Below are 14,352 nucleotides of genomic sequence, written 5' to 3' on the forward strand. Positions count from 1 at the left end.
GCTTTCATTTTGAGATTACAGCTCTACTTTTTTTTTTTGCCTCGTGGTCCCACCAACATGAGTCTGATTGAAGACCCTTGAGATTATAGTATTACGGAGTACAGGGTTTGTGGTTCACTACTCATTTTAATGTAACTGCCTCTAAGATGAAGAAAAAAAAAAAACCTAAAGGCTCATGGTAAATTTCTGTGGTAATACGATGTGGCTAATAAGACAGGCTATTCCTTCAGGTGTCTTGGAAAAAAAAAGAAGAAGAACAAGGACGGGGCTGAAAATCAGGAAGCGTGACGGTTAATGAAATCGGTCCGCGAAAGGAAGCACAGCGGCGGTTTGCAAATAAATGAATTAATTGATCCTCCACAACTCAAATTAATCATCGGCGGAGCTTTATTGTGACATGTTTAGTGTAATTACGGCAGATAGGGATGGCTTTTATGAGTTCTGAGAAAGGCGGCGGATGTAGTGGAATGTGGCAGGTTCTGTTAATTAAATCCTCACTGACTGGGCTCCTGTGACAGCCTTTACTTATTCTCTCAGTCAGAGATAATGAATAATACACAGAGTGTGTGAGTCAATGTCGACAGCCTCGACTTTGTAGTGGTTTTGCAGAAGTGATGGGTGTTCAAAACTATCAGATTATTTTTTTTGGCATAACCTATTAGCCGCTCACCTCGAAAGAGGTGAATGCGATAATTGCATCAACGCTGGTCAACAGTGGCAAGAGAAACATATCGAAGATAGAAAGGTCGAAACATGACCTTCGACCAAAAACTGCCTGATGATTTGTACTCTCCTGTGATTATAGTGATTCAGCTTGCAGTTATGGTTTGCTATTTTTTTTTTTTTTTAGGAGTGAATAGATCTACATATCATCACGCTTACGGCAGAACCAAATCTAATCCTGCTACCTATAATTAAGCCTACCATCATTTTTGACCATTATATTATTTCATTTTCTGTAATTGGTATGGTCCTGTGGCGAGGGGTTCTAACCTCACTGTAATTTCATCAGGAAAGGACACGGACCTGCTTTTTCCAATTGTAGAGGTCGATAATTGGTTGGTTGAGATATTTTAGATTACAAATTATGAGCGCTCTCAATTACTTGGTGTGGACATGCCCCGACACTGTGAGCGTTAAGCAGAGCAGACCTGGATTTGCCTGCTCACTCAACCATCCCTTGCAGAAAACAGGTTAAAAATATTGATGCAGATGTAATGCATGCGAAATCAACAGTGCCTTTGACAGCTGTAAGGAGACCGATCAACTGCAACCTTGAAAAACACATCTTAGCAGCTTAGAGAAAATGGGACTATGCCTCTTAAACATGAGAAAAATGTCAAGCTTAAGGCCAAGCTATAAGGCTGATAGTGAGACAAGCCGTTCTCCCCCTGCCTTCTGTGGCCCAGTGAGTAAGCCAAGAGGGCTTGGTGTGTAAATGTGTGAGGAAAAGGGGGTCAGGGTGAAAGGACTCCCATTAGCCAGCTCATTGAGTGTAGGTATTAGAACCCCCCCGACATGCAGCGGGCCCATCCATCCATAGCCAGTCAGGGCCTGGGGAGCCGTTGACTCATTGGCCTGCAGAACTTCAGGGTGGACCTTGGCTTTTACCTGCAGGATACAGGCCCAGGGCTTCATTTTTTCCACTGTGTGTTGTTTTTTCTTTATTATTCTTGTACAAAAAAATACAAACGATGATGCAGCAAATGTTAATTAACACAAGTGAATAAATAAATGACCTGTCATTCTTTAAAAATGCACTTAAAAAACAACCATGGCCTAAAAATGACTCCATGGGTGAATTTGCAGGGCTTTCACGTTAGATGTGTTGCTGTCTTCCATTGTGCAGGGATTTCTGCCGTTGTCTAATCATCAGGTTTTGTACGATTCAGAGACAGACGCACTGTTATCAACGTCAGAGTGCTTGGATTATTATATCATCCACATGATAATATGGAAGTAAGAATCTATGAAATCATCAGGTGTAATGTCAACGTCAATAGCTCAAAGTCAAAAGCAGTGCCACAACAGATTTAATACTCTGTCATCACTTGTATCGAGTTCTTTCAGACAGAACTTCTACTTTTATCAACAGTTCAGCAGATTCTATTAAGTTGTTTCAGCCCTCTTCTGATATACAATTTATATTGTTATGGCTCTCCTGTGCCATGAGGAGAGAAAAATGACATATAATAGACCTCATTATTAACAAGTGACTATAAAAAAGCGGAGGGGCACCTAGATTGAGGGACAGTTTGAACCTTCGCTGAGCATAAAACACTTTTAACTAAAGTCAGAAAAACAGCATGAAGCTATGAACAAATTGATTTGCTGCAAAATTACAGTCTGGCTGTCTGCAGGGCACAGACTACTCAGGTGTAAGGAAGCGGTTGACTTGTATCTGACCCTTCAAATATCAATTTGATTCAGGTGCATATTTGTGAGTGACACTTTTTTACGAACGGCTTATATTTCTGGGAAAATAATATTGGATGTTCCCATTTAGAGGTCTACCTCTCCGCTGGCTTCATGTCTGGTTTAGAAACAAGGCACTGCCAATATAAAAAAGAAAAACAACGTCTGGGTTTAGATAATCAGCAGCAAGTGCATACAAATGTAGGGACAAACAAAATTAATCGATCTTTGGCAAAAAGGCAAAATAATCACCTTTAGCTCATCTACACTCCAGTAGAGGAAGCGCTGTGTCATTCTCAATGCATACACAGTGAAACACTATTGATAATCACATTGGCCATGCTCTCTCAAGCAAGCCTTCGGTAAAATCTGTAATTGAATAATGAAATCATGTTCCATCTGTTTGTGGCAGATATTTAATAGCAGATGTCAATTTGCAGATACCCCTGTCTTTTCCTGACAATGCGCAGATATCAGCGGACGTGCGAGTCTTGTCACATCTCCGATATCTTCCCGAAGCCCAGAGACAACGTCCAGATGAAGAGTTCAATATGTTCTGACACACAACAGCTTCCACAACGTACGGCTCCGCTCACAATAAATGTGTGACAGAAGCCAGGAGCAGTAATATTGAGCGTGCAGGCTATGTGGTTTTAAATGTGGACACATTAAAACACCTACATGCATCTATGCAATACGCTACAAGAGCTCTGCAATAAGGACCTTTGGCGAGCTGATAACGTTAAAGAATAGGTGATGATTCAACTTTGTGTTTTGTGCTCTTGAATTAGATAACATATTATGAGATGTTCCCGTTTTTCCTCACCGTGACCATTAAAAACAAAAGCAGTATTTATTGCAGAACTGTTACTGCATAGGTCTTACTATTATTGTATCTATGCTGTGTGGGTGACTGTACAGAAGAGATAACTTTAATAAGGCATATTTAGTTTGCCTTTAGCGAGAGGAATGACTTTGATTCCCAGAAAGACGTGTTGACAGCTGCATCTTCAATGAATCCCATGACACTAAAGGGAGGGAAAAAATAAAAAATCAGCTACATTCATGTAGCCATTTTCCTTTTTCCTTATTAGAGTTTGAGAAAATGTGTTTTCCTGGGAGAGAGTGTAAAGCTCTGACGTGTTAAAACACTCTTTGAAAACCACTGGCCCACTTAAAAATAGGATAAATATGCCCCAGTCTTTTCTTAACACCTTTCAGGATGTTGAATCCCAAAGTGGTTAAAGTTATGGGATAAATTAGAGAAATGTAAATCCGCTCTCGAGTCATTAGGACAGGCTGCAGATGTGTTTTTGAGGTTTTTAAATACCAAATTACATGCTTTCCACAGTTTAGAAAGTGGTGGGAAGCAGCCAAAGCTTGTGATGATGAAGTTAAAGAAGCGGTCTAATTCACCACCTGTGCAAAGAAAAACAAAAGACAGAAATATTCAAATTTTCCAGTAATTCTTAAAGAATTACAGCTCTGACTGTCTTGGCTCTTCTGTATTCTATCAACCACTTTTTTAAATGTTATTTTTACTCTCTGACCTCTCTTGCTCTTTCTCTCTATCCCCTGGGGCCATAGACATGATGAACACTGACGGCACAGACATACCAGACATCGACGTCTTTACAGATACGGCTTGCCAAAAGCAATAAGCAATTGATGGTTGCCACTGACACCACACCAAACGTCTTAACAAGCCGCTCTTCTACATTCTGGTACATAGAACAAAAGCTTGATTGTTTAAATGAGGAAGAATACCTGGCAACGTCAATGATTTCATTTTATCGCCAGTTTCCAAGGTTGAAAACAAGTTCTTACTTCCCTGTGTGTTCAAATGGTAAATGGTGACTGTAATATAGTTGCTATAGCCCTGACCAAACATGAAAAGCTATCTGTTCTCCTTACAATGCCCGAGTCCTTGGAAGCGAGGATGTGAGGATGCAGATTGGGTGGCCAGGAGTGTGATTCCACCCTGCCATATTGTGTGAGTCCTTGGGAGAAGCATGCATAGACAGATGCAGTTTGTATCTGTCAGGCTGGATATGATCTACGATGCTGGGCCTCCAGCCAGCAGATGGTAGGAGAAATTAAATCTGTGACACAGACCGTCACAATGGAGCTAGGAAATACAGTAAGGGGGAGGGTGGGTACACCTGTAGATCTATGTGTGTGTGTGCAAGGGTGCATGTCTGAATGGTTTTCGTGTGCGTGCAAGTTTGTGGTGCTTCTATATTCCTGCAGCGTGTCGTGACAAACAGCCCTGCCTAAAAGACGGAAAGTCAAACCCGTTCTGCTTGAAGTATATCCAAACACCCTGCGTCATTTTTATAAACATCCTACTGTGTGTTACGCTAAAGACTCGCCCTCTTCGACGGCGCGAGGTAACAGCCTAGTAAATATCAGCATGAACCCACAACCAAGAGAGACACTGAAAAAGTGATGTGATGGAATAGCAGTTACACGGCAGACCTTATTTTGGTCATTGTGGATGATTTGAATAGCGCAAAGGAAAGGAGAGGATTAAATTGTCGGAGGAAGCAGTGCTCGGTATTAAATCATTCCGATATAGCTTCTGTATGTATTTATCTTGCCCGGGAAGAGGTGCAATGCGATTTCTATGCTGTTTATCCAGTCAGGTTTGTTGTCCGCACTTGCCTGGCTCCTGAGATATTTATTACTGGCATTGTGTCGCAGTCATTTTTTTTTTTTTTTTTTTCCTCTGCACCCAGGGACAATAATGCATGCCAAGCAAATAAAGGCCTTTTCTAACCGGTGAGGCCGTAATTTGTTTACTGCCACCGAACACAGGACCGCTAAATACAGCCAACACAGTAAAGCCAGGATGCTGTATTAAATTCCATTTTGAAATTTATTTCAAACTGTGCAAAAAAAAACGTATGACTTTTTAACACACGGCCTCTTTTCCAACTCAAAAATTAGAGGACTCATAAGGCAGAACTCTATTAATATCACAAGGAGATGTATCACTCCAAAGTTTGATGTTTTACATGTTTTCAGGGGCTATTTTTTTTCCCTTCTTTGCAGAAGCTTTGAGTTCTAGCATATCTCTCACTTGACCTACAAAATTAAATATTTTTACCTCGACATTACATGTTCAGGAATGGGTTGCCAGGGAACTTCAAAAAAAGGTCTGCAGCTGGTCTGAAGGAGAACCTTTCTAATTTACGCTCTGACAGCAGAGTATTCTGGTAATGATAAGGCTTTTGATCTGGTACCATTAGATAACATTCCTCCTTTCTAGAGACGGGTCAGCTGTCTCCCAAAGGACAAGAGAATATTCTCTAACACAGCAGGGAAAAAGTCAGAGAATATACCTGAGAGCATCTGCTCATACTTAAGGAATCTTCTCAAGTCGCAGGGAGCGGCTTTGACATTTTCATGTTTGTTTTAGCTTTTTTTTAATTTCGAGAATGTTTTGCTAAAAACTGAAAAATTACATTGGGTAGGGTTAAGATTTTCACTTCCCTTGGGTTTGATAGGATATTTGATTAATACAAATTCCCACCTTTCGGCTTGTTTTTGGAGCCGATGCAGAACTAATGGTATTGCGAGCCATTTCATTCTCACACCATAAAAGGAAAAAAAAAAGATCTGAACTGTTTGCACAGTGTTTTTTCTCTGTGATATGTGGCATCCAATTAGATGTTTGTGTTGAATCTCCTTGCTAAAGATCTCGCTGATATGTTTTCACTTGGAAAATATTCATTGTTATTTCTAAGTTATAAGCTTCGGTTGCTGTAGGCCGTTCCCAGGACTTGTCAATGTTGCAATTCCCCGGTCGCTGATAGAAGCCAATTAAAGCTACGTACCTTTAAGAATTTTGCTCAAGGCAATTTCATCAGAATTTGGGACTGCTATGGCGAAAAGCTCACAGCTTTCAAATTGTGAAGACAGTCACTCTATTCATTGCACCACAGAGCCTCATCCGTTTTATCATCACATTAGTGTCGTGACATGGTTTTGACACCACCTTAGTCATTTCGTGATTTGAGTCATTGCATTTTACATTTTACATGCTCATCAAATGTTAACGGCGAGGAAAATATGAAATATTGCCCTGACATGGAGAAGTGGCAGCACACCGCGTTTAAGACTGATGTTGTGAGCCGAGATGTCTTTTCTGGCCAGCAGTAGTTTATTTCATACATCACCGAGACAAGCACCATTTACCTGAACATTTACTGAGGCAGTTCAATTCAAGAGGGGTGGCTCAAGGTCAAAACATCGGCATCGTTACCCAAGTAATGAGTCATTGTTCCCTCTGGTCATCCCTCTATACTATCCTGCAACGTCATACCACCACACTGTCCACTGTATTTAACAGAGAGGCAGATACAGAGAGAAAAAACAGACAGAAAGTGAAATGAAAGAGCAGAGAAGAGAAAAGGGGAATGAAAGACTGACAGCAACAATATTTCTCAATAACACCTCTCCTTCTGGTCTCAGCATCATTATTTATCCATACAGGTCAGACCTGCACACAGAGACTGACTCTCTCGCTCACTCTAATGCACGCACAGGTTTTTTTGGCAGGATTGCACATTTGAAAAAGTAATTTTGCATGTAGAGGATTATTCAAAGCAAAAAGAAGATGATAATAGCCCAGGAGCCTCGGATTTTTGACTTGTGACTGTGTGACGACAATAAAGAAACATGACTCTGTTCTTATTATTCTACCGCTGCATGTGTGCGCGTCTCCCTCTCTATGACACACACACACACACACACACACACACACACACACACAATGAGAGATGGCTGAGCTAACTTTGGGCTCGTATGTAAGTCTCAGCGGTGTGACCTCTCGGGCTGGGGGGGGCGTGAGAACCGCCACGAACAAAGAGCAGGGCTGTTACAGCGTGACAGAATTACAGAGTGACTCGAGACTCGTGACTGCAAACGTGCTAAAGTCCAACTCGGCTTTTGGTGTTAAAACATGCAACGACGCCACAGGTGAGCGGCAGTGAAGCTATACGGTTACAACTCCGATCACCTGCTGAGGTTGAAGAAAAAGACACAGCGTCCTCTGTGATGTCAACAGTGTGACACGCATGTTCATTTTCTAAACAACAGGAATTGTTTACACAGTGTTGAGTAACGTTTGACTCAGTGAGTGAAGTAACTGCCATGAAGTCAGCTTAAAATGTGTGAATAATTATAAAATCACTATTATGACACCGGTTCCTATGCTTTAAATCCAGGGATGACTTCTTCCCTTGTTGTTACATGATAAATTGGCAGTGCTGACGCAAATTCATATTAACCATTAACTATTTACAAATCACAAGCAAGTAATCCAGGCGCTATCATGCACTTGTGAACCCTGGTATTTCTTTTCATACACACAACCTTCATTTGAGCACGCTGAGAGCACATGCAAAGCCGCACCGATATGACTGTCATAATCCATGTTTTGCAGGATTGGCATAACAAAATGAAGAGCCAGTATATGAAATAATCATAATTAATGCTCGACCTTCCTTTGCTCCGCTAAAACCTATAATCCTGATCGAATTAGCCGTATAATGACTTCGCCATTCTCGCTGCCTCTTTGGATGAGGGGGGTGCTCGATGTATTATGACAACTTCACGCGGATGGAAAGTCACATGTACTTTAAGTCGTGCTGGGAGTGTGAGGCTTTTTTTTTTTTTTCCGGATTGCCAAACCAGGAAGTTTTTTTGTTCAGGAAGTATTTCAACCTTTATTTATTCAGGGATGGCCGGCGTGAGAGACGTGGGAGACGTGACATGTTTTTTAGCAATGCTCAGCCTTATTTTTTCTTTACACATTTGAATCTGGAGACCTACCAGGTACAGCTATAGTTCTCTATTATTATTATTGGTGACTGAGCAGCTTTACTGGTTTTGTGCCTTGCGTAAGGGCATCACAGTTAATTCAGTTTGCTGAAGCTCAGCAGGTTTTTTTTTTCCGCCACTTTCTCCAGATTTTTCATGATTTGATTCGAAAAAAAGCAACATGGTCACGTAAAACCGACTTATGAAACCTTCGGGCTACCACTGCTCCATTAAGGAGGAGGATCATTAGTCTCCGTCTGTTTGGTGCTGCCCCAGTGTTTTCTTGTGTAGTGCTGCTGATATGAACTTGATGTATCGCTAGACTACAAACAATAGACTAAAAATAGAGCCGAGCTGACAGCACTGCTCTGTGAGGTTGTGTGTGTTTGTGTCAGTGAATATGCATGAATTTGTGTCCATGTTAACCGGGTCTAAGTTGTTCAGCACATCCTGAAGGCTCGAGGAGTATTTTGATTAAATATAATGTGTACATTAAACAATCGCAATCCTCTGATAAATAAAGACAAACGCTGACAGACTCATTGAAATGTCCCCACACGTTTTAAACAGCCAAAGAACCTTTATTATTTAAGGAGTATATTCAGTTATAACAATCCTCTGTTTGCAATTTGATCAAATATAACTTAACCTATATGCCATCAAGACTTTTAGTTATTTACATCCACAGTTGAGTCTGCATCTATGGAGATATTTTTGAACCAACATAAAAAACAACAAGCCTTCATAGTATCTCAGCTTGTGTAAGGTTATCATCGTCAGCTTTGGCAAGAGAGATTGTTTGCACCCAGCAGATACAAAATAACTTAGCAACATCCCATTAAAGTCCTAGTTTTTCTAAATAAATATCTGTCTCTCTTCGCTTTTCTAAATGCCCAACAAAGACTTCAACTTCAGCAGCCACTCGTTTACTTTGGCTGTCTGCCATTCCGCTGTGGACAGGTAGCACGTAGTGCTGGCTTGCTGGAGCTTGTAAGCTGAGAGCAGCTGTCCACAGGTTTTTTTTTTTGTGTGTGAACCGACATTGTTTTGGTTTGTCGGAGCCAAACAGTGAGCTTAAAGTGGCTCGGCGTAGACGTGCAGACTCGGGCGCTGATGTTGGGAAATCGTCAACACTGGCATGCCTTTGGTTTTTACTATCACTTGATTTGACATCATCATATATAAAACCACTTGATGCAGCTTTAAACCGCTGTATACATTACGAGAAATAAATAGTTAGGCTTGTTCTTTTACATGTGGTGACAGTGTGGGTAATAACGCCTTGGTTAAAAAAGGCCTGGTTCCAGTCCACATCCTCCAAAATGTATGCAGCGGATGTGCGCCTTATAGATAAAAGCACCCATCATATGGCATGTGTCTGTATGGTACTTGACTCTGGGGTTGGCAGCTACAACACAGAGTGCAGGATCACAGAGAAGAGGACGACTTCATGCAAAGCACGTCCGCTGGCGAGAACAGTTGCTCGCTGTTGAGTAAGACTGTTGTCCGTCTTTCTTTTCCACTAACTGAGGGAATCCAAACACGGTGTCCTATTTTGCGTCCCCCTCCCAACACTGACACCGTTGTTAATTCTCGTCTCGTTCGTGCGTACTTCTTGTCATGTTAACGCCGTCTGTTTGTGAAGGCGACAGCATTCCTGATGATACGGTGGTACAGGACGGGGTGGAAAGAAAACCTTTTTCTCTGTTCAGGAGAAAAAGTCCCAGCTGATGATATCATCGAAGCAGTGTGGACGGAGAAAAATAAACGTTGGGTGAAAGAAAGACGGGATTCAAACATGCTGTATTTGAATGAGAGGGGGTCTGCCTTAATACCAGTGTAATGGCTATGGACGGCCTTAATACTCCCTCTGTGCGGCTCTGCAGCGTTTTTCTCTTGAAGGTTTCTAATGAAACTCCTGTGATGACTCGTGCCCACATGACAAAATAACCAACTAAGGGAAGATATTCACACTCACAGCTCAGCGATATGGAAGGCTGAGCAGGACGGGGGGTGCAGAACCCCTGTCCACATAAATCACATACATTAACTCTATGAGCAGGAAGGGGAAAGGAGGTCCATGGAGGTCAAACCAGCCTGCAGGCATGGAGGGTAGCCCTATATGTGCGGAAAAAATAGTTCCTGTGTCTATACAGAGCCATTTTCTGTGGATAAGGAGAGAGTCACTCGTGTGTGAATGTATAAGTAATGTATTTAAGCCATCATTACTCACTATAAGCCTTTTGATGAGGCGGTTTATTATTTTTTTAATTGCTTATGCGTTTGGTTTGTTGTGGTGGACGATTCTGACTCATTAAAAGACAGAGACAAAGTAAATACATATAGCATTAGAGCCAATAAAAGGAGAATGTATCTTGACTGGATTTCAGGTCAGATGTTTGCTGAGTTGCTGAACTGTACGATATCTTAGTTATATCTGTCTATATCTACGTCTTATTTAAAAACGCATTCCTTGCGTTTTTTTTATTTTTTATTTTCCTGCCTTGTGGAGTTTACATTAAGATAGATCTACTCCTCCATGACATTGCCAATACCAGGAATACTCCATGAGTTTGCAAATGTTTATGTATGAATTATTAAGGCAAACACCCATATTTGCTTTAGGGTGTATTGGAATAAAAGCTTCAAAAAGTAGAAGCAGCAGCAGCAGGAAGAGGAGGAGGAGAAGGAGGAGGAAGAGGGCTTAAAGAAAAGAGCAAGAGATGGAGAGAGAGAGAGAGAAAAAAAAGACTCTTACCTTCAAGCACTGTAAGCTTGGCACTGGTGTTGATCTCGCCAACACTGTTGGTGGCCGTGCACTCGTAAATGGCTTCGTCTCTGTGTGTGCGCAGTGGTTGGATCCGCAGTACGGAGCCCGAGCCATCATCAAACTCAATCACCTAGGAGAGCCAGAGCAAAGCGAAAGGCCAGGAATGTTATTTCTAGTGGTCTTGTTTTCTTTCCCAGGAATATCGCTTTATCACAAACGTATAAATAACATCGGTTTAGACTTGCAGATCGCTGTTTTCTTGCCTTTTGTGTTTCTGTGGGAGAAAATTCGCCGGATTGAAGCAATTTTTCTCAGATCCGCAGTCATGTTCTGCTGCAAAAATCTGACTTTTCAGAAGTGAAATATAAGTCTCCTCTTGCTGAAAATTACCTTTCCACTTGAGTACAAGTGAGAATTGACCGTGATGTTTGTTGTGAATCCGTGACGCGCAGCAGAATCACAACAGGGTTCATACCAAGCACCAACAGGGAGTATAACCCAATCGTACCCACAACTACATCATGTTACAGAGGAAAGACCGTGTACGTTCACACCTAAGGTACTTCCTTCTGTTCATGTGGGTTCAAAACAGGGAGGTGGAATACATCAAGTAATTCATCAAGGGAGGGGGGGGGGGGGGGGTGGGGGTATGGTCGGAGACAGTGGAGCTGAAGAACCGAACGGGAAGGGGATGAAGGTGTAAAAAGACTGAAAGAGATGAAGAGGACTATATAAATCAAGATGGAAGGAGATTAAAGAGAAGAGAAGCCTGTCTGGTCTCGCTCTGGAAAAAAGAGAAGAGTCGGTGTGATGCTCAATAACAGGGCAATTGATTGTGTGTGCTGCGTGAGTGTGTGCTTAGTGCGAACGCTGTGAGTGCGGATGTGCCCGTGTTAATGAGAGAGGGTTGCAGAGGCAGACTAAAGCTTCCTGTAATGTTTTTGCCACGTGTGTTATGTTCATGCCTGTGTATATGTGTGTGTGTGTGTGTGTTCAGAGATCTGAGAAGTCACGCATGAGTGCTCACCTCAAAGCGCTGGGAGCTGACTTTCTTGCCTTTCTTCATCCAGGTGATTCTGGGTTTGGGCTCCCCGGCGGCCTGGCACACAAACGACGCGACTCCGCCCGAGATGCCCGTCTGGTCCTCTGGGGATTTGACGAAACTTGGCATGCCTGGGGGAGAGCCAGAGCGAAGAGGGACAGGGAGAAGGGGGGGGAGTGATGAAAAGAGGGAGGGAAGTAAGTCAGGCACAGGGGGAAGAGAGAGGAGGCAGAGCAGAATGGAGGGGGGAAGAGGTAAAGGTCATGTTAATGCCAGTCACGTTGGCAGGTTAAACTTGGTTATCTGTGGGTATCGCTTTCTCCACACAAAAGGTAACAATGAGAAAACCACACTGGCATTGTTACTGTGCACACCTGCAGCTCAGCCACGGGAGAAACAACCAGTCTTTGTGTGCCTGCCTGTCACTGTATAATGTTGAATTTCTCACCTCTGCTTTGACACAGCTTTTGAAAACACGCCAAAGTTTGTCGCCCACAGACAATGAAGTCACAGTTCTGTTATCTGCCTATTGAACAAGAGGGATGGCATTTAACTCGATGGATAAAATGAGATACGCAAATAAACTGAGCGGACACTTTGGGAGTTAATCTGGTTATTTAGGATTCAAACAGCTGTTTGTGGCATTAAGACTGGTTGGCACATCCTAAATCCAAACAAGGCTACTACTATGTTGTGATTCTGTAACACAGTGGACTACCATGGAGAACGCCCATAAACGTGGCTGCCTTGTTTGCCTTCAGGGTGTTTTTTTTTTTTTTTACCCCGAGCACCACACCCAGCATCATTATGCACCGGACAATGGAGTGTGTGTGTTCCAGCGACCGCCCGTCTAAGTTGACATGATGCTACAATGAAGCGCACCTTTCTGCTCCGTGCTCCGTGCTTTTATTTACAGGCCTCAGACGTGAATTAATACGAGTCTGGCTTCAACAATGTGACACGATGTCCTTATTACCAGCTACGTCAGATCGTGTTTCATCTCCAGAGTGATTAAAAGGGGGCGAGGTGGAGAACACCTAAACCACAGTGGTGACGAGGAGACCGCCCCGCGGAGAGATGCATCATTACGCTGTATACACAGAGGAGACGCCAGCCTTCCCTCGCTGAGCACACGCTGGGGAGAACCCGGCGATGGCTGCCACCATACTTTCCTTTTTTATGTGTTTTAATATAACATCAGGGGGGAGTGGGGGCAGGCGACGGTAGGGTTGGGGGTCAATATCTAGTTAACACGGCGTTATACCTCACTTCTAGGGACCTCGGTGAGCACATTCTCCGGGTCTACCTGTTTTATGATCGACCTCTGCCCTCACTTGGCTGGAGAAAGAGAGAGAAAGAGCAGGTGGCGTTGCTTGTCCTTGCTCGAGGACGTCTCCACGAAGGAGCTTTCTTCAAGCAGTACAGCCGTATACAATAGAAAATAAATAAAATTACTGTGCAGTGACATACGCATGCATACATTACACTTTGATGCGCGGCGGTTATGCACTGGGACCTGGGCTGGAGGGTACTAGCAGATATGAGATGTTTAGTGTAGCCCCCCCTGAGGAAACGCATACTGCCTGTGATATAGAGACATTTTCTGAACACATACACACTTCCCTGCCAAAAAAAAAAAAAAAAAAACATTTTCCACAAGTTGTCTTAATGCTTGCAATCTTTAAGATGACCACGCAGATAACAGCCGTGCAGTCAAACAGAAGGTAATGCCTAAGAGTGTACTTAGAGATATCATCTCTCCATAGCTTTACAAAGTAAAACGCAGGGATACAAAGTGATATCTTTTTTTTTTTTTCTCCTCCAGATGATCCATTTTATGACCAGCCGGAGTAAATCACTGTCAAATAACTGTCAAATTAACAAAAAAAAGGGAGATTAAAGCTAACATTTATTTAAAAAAATAATCCTGATAAGCGAACAATGATAAACAAATCCTCTGCGTTTTATACAACAGTGACAGGCTGGAGTGCACCGTGGCGCTGTGTAGTGTGTGAGTGGGTGAGTTAGGCCCGCCTGGCGATACAAAGTAATCCGACAACATCCATCCATCCATACATCTGCGACCCGTGACCCCTTCATAGTACCTAAACCCACCTGACATTTGAATGATATTTTCGTCCTGGTTCGCCCACGGACACGATTTAGACGGCAACAGCAACGGCGATAAATCCTCTTCTATAGCATCAGGATGTGACTGTGGCACACATGCAGGCAGGCAGGTAGGCGGGCGTGCTAATGATTCAGACCCGATAAGCTCTTAAGAGTGTGTGCCTGAGCA

At 42.7% G+C, this 14,352-nt stretch overlaps 1 protein-coding gene across 16 annotated transcripts in view; it reads right to left on the bottom strand.

Annotated features, from left to right (window-relative positions):
- The window catches only part of LOC104931439 (receptor-type tyrosine-protein phosphatase F), a 155,090-nt gene that overhangs the window by 77,296 nt on the left and 63,442 nt on the right, over positions 1 to 14,352 (bottom strand). For all 16 annotated transcript variants that reach the window (XM_019263528.2, XM_019263523.2, XM_019263539.2 and 13 more), the window contains exons 3-4: positions 12,039 to 12,184; positions 11,000 to 11,141 (exon numbers count right to left, since the gene is read on the bottom strand). In XM_019263528.2, the coding sequence (XP_019119073.1) occupies positions 11,000 to 11,141; positions 12,039 to 12,184 (288 nt within the window). The remainder of the gene's footprint in view (positions 1 to 10,999; positions 11,142 to 12,038; positions 12,185 to 14,352) is intronic.

The sequence above is a fragment of the Larimichthys crocea genome, chromosome II (genome assembly GCF_000972845.2).
Source record: "Larimichthys crocea isolate SSNF chromosome II, L_crocea_2.0, whole genome shotgun sequence".
NCBI classification, from domain to species: Eukaryota; Metazoa; Chordata; class Actinopteri; family Sciaenidae; genus Larimichthys; species Larimichthys crocea.